Source organism: Humulus lupulus, chromosome 5 (genome assembly GCF_963169125.1).
Source record: "Humulus lupulus chromosome 5, drHumLupu1.1, whole genome shotgun sequence".
NCBI lineage: Eukaryota > Viridiplantae > Streptophyta > Magnoliopsida > Rosales > Cannabaceae > Humulus > Humulus lupulus.
Window position 1 is genome coordinate 230,745,567 of NC_084797.1, and position 13,692 is coordinate 230,759,258.

The 13,692-nt window shown below is 38.6% G+C and overlaps 1 protein-coding gene across 1 annotated transcript; it reads left to right on the forward strand.

Moving 5' to 3' along the window:
- The first annotated feature begins 6,953 nt into the window (after positions 1-6,953).
- Positions 6,954-8,681, forward strand: LOC133780051 (probable (S)-N-methylcoclaurine 3'-hydroxylase isozyme 2). The gene is made up of 2 exons (XM_062219931.1): positions 6,954-7,868; positions 7,970-8,681. Exons 1-2 carry the CDS (start codon positions 6,954-6,956, stop codon positions 8,588-8,590), a joined length of 1,536 nt encoding a protein of 511 aa, XP_062075915.1. The 3' UTR covers positions 8,591-8,681.
- Positions 8,682-13,692: the final 5,011 nt, after the last annotated feature.

Below are 13,692 nucleotides of genomic sequence, written 5' to 3' on the forward strand. Positions count from 1 at the left end.
AACCTAGTTTACCACGATCTGGGAGTCACTGAAGAACTGGACAGAGCTCGCCTTTAACTCCTTTGCTATCCTCAGCCCGGCCAGCAAAGCTTCGTACTCTGCCTCGTTGTTGGAGGCCTTAAACCCGAACCTTAGCGCCGAGTGGAATCTATGTCCCTCGGGGGATATCAGAATGATTCCGGCCCTGGAGTCGTTCTCGTTGGAAGAACCATCCACAAAGATCCTCCACAACGATTGGGGCGAGGTGACCTGGGGTGAGCCCTCTGCTGGATCCTCCTAGAATCCTGTGCATTCTGCCACAAAATCGGCGAGGGCCTGACTTTTTATAGCAGTTCGTGGAGTGTAGAAAATCTCGAACTGACTGAGTTCGACCGCCCATTTTAACAAACGTCCCGATGCTTCAGGTTTTTGCAAAACCTGCCTTAGAGGCTGATCGGTCATGACGTGTATTGAGTGAGATTGGAAGTACGGCCTGAGCTTACGCGAGGCTGTGATTAGGCAGAACGCCAATTTTTCCATCAGTGGATATCGTGATTCTGCTCCGAGGAGTCTCTTGCTGATGTAGTAGACTGGCTTTTGAACTTGGTCCTCTTCTCATACTAGTATGGCACTAGCTGCATCCTCAGTGACAGCCAGGTAGAGAAAAAGAGGCTCGCCTGCCTTGGGCTTGGATAGCACAGGCGGTTCAGCCAGATGTGCCTTCAGATCGAGGAATGCGCTTTCGCATTCTACTGTCCATTCAAACTTCTTGTTTTCTCGGAGCAGGTTGTAGAAGGGCAAACACTTATCGGTTGACTTGGAGATAAACCGGTTGAGTGTCGCCACTCTTCCTGTTAAGCCTTGGACATCTTTCCGCGACCTGGGCGAAGGAAGCTCGAGCAGAGACCTGATCTTACTGGGGTTTGCCTCGATTCCTCGGGTATTGACTATGAACCCCAGGAACTTCCCTGATGCGACTCCAAAAGTGCATTTCTAGGGATTGAGCCTCATGCCGTATTCTCGTAGTATTTTAAAACATTCTTCCAGGTCGGAAACATGGTTATCGACAGTCTTTGACTTGACTAGCATGTCATCAATGTACACTTCCATGTTTTTACCGATTTGGTCCACGAACATTCTATTTACTAGCCTTTGGTAGGTAGCTCCGGCGTTCTTCAGTCCGAACGGCATGACCTCATAGCAATAGACATTAGTCGGGGTCATGAAGCTGGTGTGTTCTTGGTCCGCCGGATTCATCGCGATCTGATTGTAGCCTGAGTACGCGTCCATAAAGGACATGAGCTCGTGCCCTGCCGTGGCATCCACCAGCTGGTCAATCCTTGGCAATGGAAAACAATCCTTGGGGCAGGCTTTATTCAGGTCGGAGAAGTCAATGCAGGTTCGCCATTTTCCGTTGGGCTTTGGAACTAGCACGGTTTTGGCGACCCAAATTAGAAACTTGGCTTCGCGGATAAAGCCACATTTTTTTAGCCGGGCTACTTCTTCTTCTAGGGCTTCAGCCCGGGTTGTTCCTAAACATCTTTGCTTCTGAGACTTGGCGGGAATGCTTTTGTCCAGATGAAGCGTGTGCATGATGACACTCGGGCTAATCCCCACCATGTCCTCGTGGGACCAGGCAAATACGTCTAAGTTAGCCCGCAGAAACGTAGTCAGCTCCGCCTTCTTCTTGCCGCAGAGATTTTTCCCGAGCTTGACCATCCGCAATGGATTTTGTGGATCAAGGTTCACTTCCTCGAGCTCCTCAATAGCCTGGAGCTCGGATCTGTCTTCGCCTACTCGGGGGTCAATATCCTCATTTAAAGCGACATTTCCCCCTTTGGCGTTTTGAGGTTTTTCAATCTCAGGGTCCGCTGAGGGTTCCTGAGATTCCTCTTCATCCAGAATGGCCATAGCCAGCTGCCCGGGTTTAGATTTTCCCTTCATGGAAATGCTGTAGCATTCCCTGGCAGCGAGCTGATCGCCCTGGATAGTGCAGATTCCTGTTGAGGTAGGGAACTTCATGGCGAGGTGTCGAATGGAAGTGATGGCCTCGAAAGCTATGAGCGTAGGTCGGCCCAAAATGGCGTTGTAAGCAGCGAAGTAGTCTATGACCACAAACTCGAGTAGTTTGGAGACTGTCCGAGATTCTTCCCCTAGGGTGATCACCAGCTCGATCGTCCCTATCACCGCTGATCCTTCTCCCGAAAAACCATACAGCATCATGGAGGTTGCCTTTAGCTCGGCGACGGTCAAACCCATCTTCTCTAAGGTGGATCAGAATAGGAGGTTCACCGAACTCCCGTTGTCTATCAGTACCCTCCTCACTCTCCGGTTGGCGAGCTGGACTGCTACAACCAAGGGGTCATTGTGAGGGAACTGGACATGGCCTACATCTTCCTCCGTAAAAATGATTGGTTGCCTCTCCAATCGCTGCTGCTTTGACCGGCGTTGCTCCGGGACGAACTCCACTCCGTTGTGAGCCTTTAGTTCATTCACATATCTCTTCTGGGCACCTCTGCTCATGCCAGCCATGTGCGGACCTCCAGAGATGGTGGATATCTCTCCTCCGACCACGGGGGGAGGGACATCCTGATCTACCCGAGACCCGGGCTGACTGGCTGGGGCTTCTGGAGCAAGCCGACTCGCTGGAACCCTGTTCCGCGAGTATTGAGCCAAGGGGCCGGCTCGGATGAGAGTCTCGATCTCATCTTTCAAATGCCTACAATCATCAGTATTGTGGCCGACATCATTACGAAAACGGCAAAATTTGGAAGTGTCTCTCTTTCCCTTGTGGGGCTTCAATGGCTCTGGCCTCTTCCAGGGGACCCGAGTAGAGTTGGCCAGGAAGATACTCTCCCTGGACTGGGTGAGCTCGGTATACGTCGTGAAAACGGGCTTAAACTTATCTACGGACTTATTCTTCTTTTGGCCGTGTTGACTATTTTCGCCATTGCCCTTTCTTTTGCCTCCACCGGGTTGGTTGCTCTGTGTGAGGCGTGGGCTCGCTGCCACGATCTCCGTCCCTACTCCCGCGGGCTGATCGGGAACCTGGCTGGTTCCCGCAGCTGAGGCTTCGGCTTCTTCCAAGTTTATCCATTCTTGGGCCCTGTTAAGGAATTCGTTGACCGAGCTGACTCCCTTCCTCTATATATCCTTCCATAGGTCTCCTCCGACAAGGATTCCAGTTCTCATGGCCATGAGCTTGGAACTATCATCCGCGTCTCTAGCCTGAGCAGCGACGTTCGCAAATCTGCTCAGGTAGGCCTTCAAAGTCTCATCGAGCTGCTGTCTCACGTTAGCCAGGGAGTCGGCCTGAACACGGGCGGCCTGGGAGGCTCGGAATGCCCTTTTGAAGTCGACTGAGAAGGTCTTCCAGGAACTGATTGACTGTCTTTTACTTTGCTTGAACCACTGTCTGGCAGGTCCAGTTAGTGTGGAAGGGAAGATTAAGCATCGCAGCTCCGGGCCAATGTTATGGGCCATCGTTAAGGTGTTGAACATCCCTAAATGGTTCGACGGGTCTCCGTCCCCATTGAACTTCGACAAGTGAGGCATACGGAAACCAGATGGGTATGCCGTCGCTGCTATGTTGGGGGCGAAAAGTTCCATCTCGTCTCCCGAATCATATTCGTCTTTTTCTTTTTTTGATAGGAGCTTCCTCATCAGCTCCTCCATCTGAGTCAGGCGCTCGAGGGTTTGGTCCTGATGTCCTTGGTTATTCCGGGGCTGTTCAATAGCTCCGAATCCATTGTACACATTTGGTGGGTTATTGCCCCTCCTATCTTGAGATAGGTTATTTGGGACATTCCCTCCGTTGCGTACTTCGGACAGAACCCCCCCTGAACGAGCCTGGCCTCCATATCCTGCTCGGTCCCCTCTATGAGAGTTGAGGCGATCTCGCAGGTCACCTCCCTGGGTGGTCTGATGACTTTGTGCCGAACTTAACCGCTGGCGCAGGTCTCCCCCGGAGAGATCACTCCGGCGACTGCCAGTCCAGTGGCTCCTGCTGGATAGGCTTGGAGTCAGCCTTTCGTGGTGACGACCTGAGCTTTCCCCTGGCGCCCTGCTACGTCGGGAAGGTCCAGCTGATGGCGGGTTTCTCCTAATACTCCCATAGGCTGGGATGTCCCGGACGGGCCAACGAGGAGATGGATATCTGATCGGAGATGGAGGATGCCTGACTGGGGAGGCGATCCTGGTTCTGTCTGGACGGATCAAGTTTGGTGGGGGCCTTTCGGCCCTGCCAACCTGCTGGTCCCGCGTCGGGCGATCTGGACGAGGCGCAGGGCGGTCGTCGCGGACGGGCTGACGTCGCGACCCTTCCCTGGATCTCCTTCGATAATTTCCTCGAGCTCCCCTGGGCGTTCTCGAGGATGGTTGAGAGCTAGGAGTTGACGTCCTGACCGAACGGCTGTATTGCTGTTGTCCGGCCCTAGGCATTCCCTCGAATTTTGCCTCTCGATGGCGTGATGAAGGGGTGGAGGTGACTGCCGGAGGCCTATCCGAACGGCTATGCCTGGACCGGTTACCCCGGCGAGACTTAGGAGCCTCGCCTTGCCTCTCTCCAACGTTAACGTCGGTTGTGAGAGGGGGTAATCGGGCCAGGATATCCTGGATTTGCTGGCTAGCTGTTGCTAATTGACTCCTCAGTTGAGCGTTCTCCATTTCCACCGCCGTATAATAACGTGGGTTCGGATTAGGTGGCCGAGGCACCGAACTACCAGTATCATCTTGGCCCACCGGCTGTTTTCCTGGCCGCTGCTGGACTTCAGGAACTTGTTCATCAGGGATGGTAGTATGATGAGCCTCCTGCCCATCATGTTGTTCTGTCTCGTTACCATGCCTGGACCGAGTAGTCACCATAGTTGGATGTTTGCAGCAGCACTAATCGAACTTGCTCTCAATGAAAGCACCAAACTGTTGACGCGGTTCTTCGCCAACAGGTAATTAAGAGAAGAAGAGAAAGGGATTAGTGCTAAAGGTGAACCGAAATAGATATATGATCTTAGAGGCTGAAAGAGGTGACTCAAGACACGGTTTTTAAGTGGTTCGAAGGTTAAAATCCTTCTACTCCACTAGTCAATATTATTGATCTATACTGAGTATTTGATTACAGAGTATTTCTTACAAGAGATTATTTTTCCAACCCCTATCAACTCCCAGGGTCTTCATATTTATAGGAGAAGGCACCTGGAAGTTGGTAAGAAGGTCATCCCGTGACCTTCTTTAGTTGTCGTATAAATTCTGTGACATTCATGATTAATTCCTAAACCTGACACATAAGTGTGGTCAAATCAATAGGTAAGGAGGTAATGGGCCGCACAGCCCAACCCAGTCGTGGGTGTCTGAATACGCACGTTCCTGCTGCGTGTCCGAGAAGTCAGGGGGATATCAGACACGTGATGCCTGATATATGCACGTTTACCTTGCGTGTGTTGACTTCACGAAGGGTCATAGCCCCCATATGAAGCTCTTATCATGAGCTTCATACTTAGCTCGGTCTTCGACCTTTGGAATCCCTGCCCCGGCCTTGGGCAGTGAAGGCGAGCTCTTGGGGATTCCTCGAGCTAATAAGGCACGACATTACGACAGAAGCTCCGGTCCCTGGGGATGATCATGAGGTAATCATGGTTAGGCCGTAGCTCGACTTGCTAATCAGCCCGTAGGAAAATCAGGGCGTACAATATTATATTAAACATATAATATATATATATTCTCTTGTTGTCGCTGTCAAATTCAAAAACTAGAACAAACATAAATTTAAATAAAAATTAATTAATTAATTAATTAAAATAGAATATTTTTAAGATATTTTATGATAATTTAAATAATTAAATCATATTTATTTAAAATAATAAAGTCATACATATTATTTTTTTATCTTATAAATTTGTATGATAATTTATTTTTTATCAAGTGATTGGAGTTCTTTTTCTTCATCAAAGGACATTGTGAGTTGCATTAGAAACTCAAAATAGTTAATGCATGTATACTACTCTACACTATGACTTTTTTCTATTCTTATTTTATTCTATTATTAATTTATTTTTAAATATTATTGTAATTTATATATATGTCATGTAGCCATATAAATATATATATGTCAATATTGTGTTTAAATATCATATATGTAAAGATTATAGATATAAATATTTATTTATACTATAAAATTATAATTCATTTTATTATATATTGAAGAAGAAAAAAGTGAACTGGTTTTTATTAAAATTATAAACAATGTGTTGCCTTAATTTTTAATACATTTATGTCATATATTATATTAAAAATATTTTATTTATTTTTATGATATTATGTATTTATTTAAAAATTATATAATAATTAAAAATAATAAAAATAATTATATATTTAAATAAACATGTTTATAACTTTGAAACTAACTAAACTTTAGCTAATAAATATATATGATTAGATTATTATTTGCAATGGGGACAAGTTTATCACACATGACTTATCACGTTTCATGAATCTCATTTGACGATTAAACTTGTCAATTTCAAATAATAATCTAATTATATAAATATATATTACTCTTACACTAATTAACTACCCAAAGAAACACCTCTTACACCCTAATACCTACTTCAATAATTGCATCAATAATTGCATGCATGCATGGCGCATAAACTATGTATATTTATTTATAGAGAATTGTCTACTAATACTCAAAAGTTTGTGGGATATTTATATATGTGTGGAATTTAATAGTAGATCCTACTTATTTAATTTATTTAAATTTAATAAGTATCATGAGACCTAATGTGACGTTGGTCGCATAAGTTGATATAGCAACATTCTTATGCAAATAATTGTTAATATATTTTATAATGATTTGTATAATAAAAACCATGCATATACACTAACTCTCTATTATTACTATAAAGGTGCCGATTCAGATACCAATTTTCTTCACTCAAATTCAAATAATATTGATCATTCATCTGTATTATTCTACGATGTCTCCATTAATATCATTCCCAGAAATCACTCTCATGATGATTCCATTGACGACGACCCTTCTCATACTCTTACCTCCTCTTATAATTTTCCTTCTCTCCAAACACTACTTACTCAAATCTAAATCACCACCAATTCCACCGGGCCCGTTTCGATGGCCGATTGTTGGCAACCTTTTTCAAATAGGGCCCAATCCTCAAGTGACCTTAGCACGCTTTGCCAAAACCTACGGCCCTGATCTTTTCTCCTTCAAACTCGGTACCAAACTCGTCGTCGTCGGATCATCTCCGCCGGCAGCCATGGCCATTCTAAAGACCCATGATCGAAATCTTTGTGCTCGGTTCGTTCCTCATGTTGCACCCTCCAAGTGTCTGAAAAATTACGATTCTACCATCGGCTGGGTCGATGAATGCAATGAAAGTTGGAAGAACTTGCGTACTTTCTCTCGAACTGAGCTATTCTCTGCGAAAGCTATCAACTCCCAAGCTTGGATAAGAGACCAGAAAGTCAACGAAACGGTGAAGTTCGTGGCCAAACACATGCAAGGAAAGGCAGTCAAAGTTCGAGAGATTGCTTTTGGTGCAGTGTTGAATATGATGGGAAATATTCTGGTCTCCAAAGATATGATTGACCAATCTCAAGAAAGCTTGAAAGGGGAGCTTTGTGAGGTCATGAACAAGATAACGGACGTTGCTTCTTCTCCAAATATATCTGACTTTTATCCTATTTTGGGTTCCTTTGATCTTCAGAATCTTCAAAAGAGGTCCATGGAATTGTTTGATAGGAGTTGCCAGCTTTGGGAGGCAATCGTCCAGGAAAGGAAAGCTTCTGAAACCTCCCCATGCCCACCTGATTTTCTTGATGCTCTCATTAAAAATGACTTTTCCACCGATGACATAAATGTGATTTTTATGGTACGTAATGTCTCTCTCAATAAGAGCAACCCTTAATAATTATTCGTAGCTAGTAGTTTAGAGCCATAAATTATTAATTGTGTTTATAATATGTATGACAGGAATTTTTTGGTGCGGGAACAGAAACTAGTAGCTCAATAGTAGAATGGACAATGGCAGAGCTAATACAAAACCCCAGATGCATGAAGATAGTTCAAGAGGAACTTGCAAAAGAAATTGGCCCAAATAATGTTGTGAAAGAGTGTGATCTTCCCAAGTTGACATATCTTCAAGCCTGTATAAAAGAAATCTTAAGGTTACACCCAGTTGGGCCTCTTCTTCTTCCTCACCGAGCTATTGAGTCATGCACAGTCATGAACTACACCATACCAAAGGACTCTCAGATTTTAGTCAACGTTTGGGCCGTCGGACGAGACCCCAGTTTGTGGGAAGAGCCGTTGGTGTTCAAACCCGAGAGGTTTCTGAACTCGAGCTTGGATTTCAAAGGGAATAACTTTGAGTACTTTCCATTTGGCTCGGGAAGGAGAATTTGTCCTGGAATGCCTATGGCTGCTAAGCAGATTCCTTTGATTGTGGCTGCTTTAATCCATTCTTTCGATTGGTCACTTCCACAAGGAAAGAATCTCAACGACATTGACATGACTGAGAAATATGGAATCGCCATGCGGATGGAGAAACCTCTTGTTCTTGTTCCTAAAGCTAAGATTAATATCATCATATAATCCCACACAATTTATATATATATATATATATATGTTGGAGTTATAGTGATGGAGTGGATGATCAAGTTTATGTTCTTGTAAAATGCATGTATTTAAAATAAAAGAGATTATAATGTGGTGTATTAAGTGAATGTGTGTGTGTGTTCTTATAGAATTGTCGTTTGGTTGAAATGTAATTGTCGTTTTCTTGTCTCTTATGCGGCCAATGAGGCCAATGAGGTATCAAATAATATATTTATAGAATGATAAATTGATGCCTAAAATGATAGCAAATTACTTTGATTAAAGATAATATTATTTGAATATTGTGTGATTTATTTTGATTGATTTTGGCAAATCACTTTGGTCAAAATTGAAATGTCAGAATATTGTGTAATTAATTCTGATCGACTGTGAGAAAATCACTTTGGGTAACAATTAATATTATCATAATAAGTGTGATTAATTCTGATTGATTATCAGAAAATCACTTTGAGTAACTACTAATATTACCAGAATAAGTGTGATTAATTCTGATTGATTTTCAGAACTTAAGATTACTGATTTGTTGGATATTTTGGCATTAATGCACTTGATTCACACACTTTTTCAACTCTCCATGAAGCCTATAAAATGAGGTTTTTCCTCTCATTCTATGACACATCGATACAGAGTATCACACACTTAGTTTTTTTCTCTCTTCAGTCTCTGTAGTATTTTCTAGTGATAGAGGGAATGTTTGTTTCGAGTTCGCTTAAGCAGACGCAGTAGTGCATTCGTCCTATTTGATAGTTGTTGTATCTTGGGAAGTGGTTGCTCACGAATCCTCTAGCACCGTTCAGGTAGAGGGGGCAAATATGCTTTAAGGAAAGCGTGTTTCGCATGCCTCACCTTTGATTTATTCTTTATATTGTATTTTTGTTTTTCAATTAAATATATTAATATGTATATTTCGTTTTTTTTACTATATTATTTCTAATAATCTTAAAGCAGACTTCAACTCTTTTAGAGAAAACAATTTGATTGAAGGACAGAAACTATTTCTTATATTTAATCAGTGTTGATAATATATATTTTTTTATTATTTTTCTATGCTTCCAATTTTGTTTAATATAGTCACACAAATTTGTAATCATATGCTCCCGATTATGTGGCATGAGGTTCTATATTTTAGTTTTGATATTTCCTTAACATTTTATATGATTTTTCAATTGCCTCATTTATTAACATGTATTTGTATATACAGGGCATAAATGAGAACTATATGTATTTTATTAACTTAAATTTTTTTATTTTAAGCATGTTAATAAATGAGAATAATATATATGAAAGCATATATGTATTTTCTTCACATATGTGCATCGATTTTTATACTATATCTAGTATTACCTTATATATATATATTTATATTTATAGTAACATACACATTTGCATTTGCATAAAGAAAATATATCTATACATATATATTTATAGGTAGTATATTACTTCTGCTTACTATTCAGTGGATTTGCGCTTAAAAAAAGATATTGGTTGCGTATTTGTTAACTTTATCTTATTTCTAAGGGTTATGATAAGGTATATACATATTTAAATAATTTTAAATTTTTTTAGCTGGCTTGTTCTTTCCTTTTAAAATGATATATATGTATATAAATGAATCCTTTTTTTATGTATGTGTACGCTGGTTTAATTTGTTCATAAGGTATATGTTGACGCTGTTTTTCATCAACTTAAATAAGAAAAGCACTAAACACTAAATTAAGTAAGCTAATCAAAAAACACACGAGATTTTACGTGGTTCAGCAGTTAAAATCTGCCTAGTCCACGAGTCAATATTATTGGAGAATTTTTAAAAAATATGGCTTTTATACCATCAATGTGCAAAAATATGGGAGTTATACTTTTCTTAATTTGTATTGGAAATTTATTAAAGAAAAAGTTAAAGTATGGGAAACACAATTAGTAGCTAATTAAAATATGGAAATGTCATATTTTTTTTTATCATAGTTATGTTTTCTTTGATTTTGAAGGTAATTTTTTTTTAAAATTTTTTTCCATCCATTTTTTTTCTTACTTATTTTTTCTTCCATTTTTTTTCTACCAAATTTTTCCTTCATCTTTTTTCTTTCCATTTTTTCATTACTCTTCTTTTTTTTTTTTTTTCATTTTTCTTCATTTATCTATTTTTTTTCTTTCATTTGTATTGTTTTGTTTTTTTTTCTTCATATTTTTTCAATTTTTTTTCATTCTATTTTTTCCTTTTTTGTATTTATTATTTTCTCCTTCAATTTTTTTTCTTTTTTCACACATATGAGCTTTTTTTTCTTCTTCCATTTTTTTTTCTACCAATTTTTTTATTCATATTTTTTTTCTTTTTATTTTTCCATTATTTTTCTTCTTCTTCTTTTCATTCTATTTTTTTTCATTCATCATTTCTTATGTTTTTTTTTTCATTTTTGTACTTATTCTTTTCTCATTCTCATTCTATTTCTTTTTTTTTTCACACATATGTTTTAACATTACATAATTATTCTACTATTTTTTTTATTTATTATCTTTTATTATTGTAATTTTTTTTATAGTTTTTTCCAGTATATGTAAAAAAAATTCAAATCAATTTTTTAGCATTTTCTTTTTACTGTAACACTTATCGAAATACCGAAATTTGGAAAGAAAACTAATAAAAATATGAAAACGTGAATGGGTAACTGGTTACCTTCACATTCTTTGTGTGTATATTTCTGAGGGTAATTGGTTACTTTCACGTTCTGGTGTGTGTATATTTATGGTTTCTTTATGGTAACTAGTTGCTTATGTTACTAAAATCATAGTTACTTCTTCTTCATTTTTTAATGAAATTTGATGTTTCTTTTCATATTTAATATGACTAACTCGTCACCCCTCTTAGGTAACTGGTTACCCCTCTTATGGCAGAAAGTTACTCATCTCAGGATAACTGGTTACCCCTCCTGGTGCATGTTATTTAACCTAGCTCTAGGATTTTTTTTTAAGATCAATCAAGTAACTGGTTACCCTACCCAGGATTTGAAAAAAAAACGTACAATCTTAAAAAAAACATGTTTATAATAAATAAATAATAATTTTAAAAACAATTCATGTTAAAAAAATTTGCAAAACAGCCAAAGAAAAATTTAATATAAAAACAATATAAAAAAACAAATAACCAAAAAAAAAAAATAATCAAATTATAAACACACCCTTCCAAATTTGATTAAGAGTAAAACTGTGGCATAAACCAACTTTTATACAAAAATATGGGAAAATAAACCCATAAAAGTGAAAATTCTTAAAAAAAGCCATAAATTAACTTTTTTTTTTAAAAAAGCCATTTTTTTGCACACTCTATTAAAAATCCCATATAAAATGTAATTTCCTCATATTATTGAGTGGTAGAATTCTCTTAAAGCTTTCATAAAGTAATTTTCATAGAGTATCATCAGTACCAAATTGTCCTTCTCTACAAATGAAATTCTCCAGTCTTGTTATAGACTGGTTTACAAAATATCTTCTATTTTATTTCGGGAAGTTACAATTTAAATTTGAAATAAATACAAATAAATGCATTAATTACAAAATATCCCATAATAATCGAGATTAATTATCAGATTACAACAAATCCCCAAGTAATAGGGATTTTCAAACAGCACCCGCGTTCAAACTAGATTACCGACCTCGAACGTATAATTTACACACTTTCGAGTTCGACCAACATCACGAGCTTATCATTCTGGTTAACCTCGTCCTTAGCCAGCAACTTTGTTGCGATCATCCTTTTCGAGCTTGCAATGCCTAGGCTCAAACCTTCTTGACTGGTGCTTGATCACCAATAAGAACAAATTAGGAAATTTATACAAGTTTAGAACCCTTGTAATTGATCCGTCGTGCCTTCGAGCTTGGCTTGTAACCTCAAATCACCTTCGAGACCGCGTGTAGCTTCGAGGTCACCAATTCCATCGTCGTTACCTTGATGTCGAACGAAACTGTCAAACTCAGTTTGCGGATATGCTGATGATGTAGCTTCCGAAACTTTATGAATTGTACAAGTATTATATAGATACTTGCTTATTTCGAGCTTACTTTTTACAGGCCTATCTTTTGAGACCATAATTTATATTCTCAAAATTTTGGTGTAACATTTTGCCCCCTCAAAAGTGTAATCTGTGAAAATTAACACGCAAGTATACGTGGTCGAATCAAGTAATATATGATAAGTAGAGTGTCGATCCCACGAAGACTCGTTTTCAAATACCACTAATTGTTCTTTAACTTTCTATTTGGTGAATTAAAATTATGATGAAAAGAATAAAATTAAAGTGAATACTCTAACTTATGAACAGAATAACTGGAAACAAAACAATAAATCAAAAATCAATAATACAAAGCCTAGGAATTAATTTCATCAACTGTTCATTCTACTAACTTTAATAATCAATTCTAAATCTATTCTTTCTATTCTAATAGTAGGTTAATATAATCGATTCCTATTCTTTTTCAAGATATAAGATCTCAATCTATATGCAGATTTTCTACATTTCTGTGATAAACTTGAACATATAGAACGCATTAAACATGGAAACCTAATTACTACACAAGTCATACAGGTACTTTCGTCCAATATGCAACCTATGTCTATACAATGATAGCATATTCAATTCTCATCTTTCGAATTTTGAATCAAAACCATTAAATCAAGTAAATAGTGATCAAGTATTTACTAGCATTAAACAAACATCATATAGATTAGAATAGAGAAGAAGTATCAATAGAATATCATAATAAAATTAAATAGAAATCCCAGTGACTACATTAATCCCTAGATAAAAGAAATTAGTTCATAGATAACATGAGGAAATTAAACTTCAAATAATTGTTCATAAAACTCAACCTAATGAATTCAGATGAAAAAGAAAACTAATTACAACAACCTCTTCTAATCTAGTGTTTTTAAAATTAAGATTGCCTATCAAATTTGCATAATAATATTCCTTAAATAGCCCTCCAATGCTCCCAAGTGAAAAGACCATTTTGTCATTCGAAAAGTGGCTAAAAAATTGAAAGAAAAAAAACGTGTTTACAACGCTGTGGTGCTATGTATTGAGCGT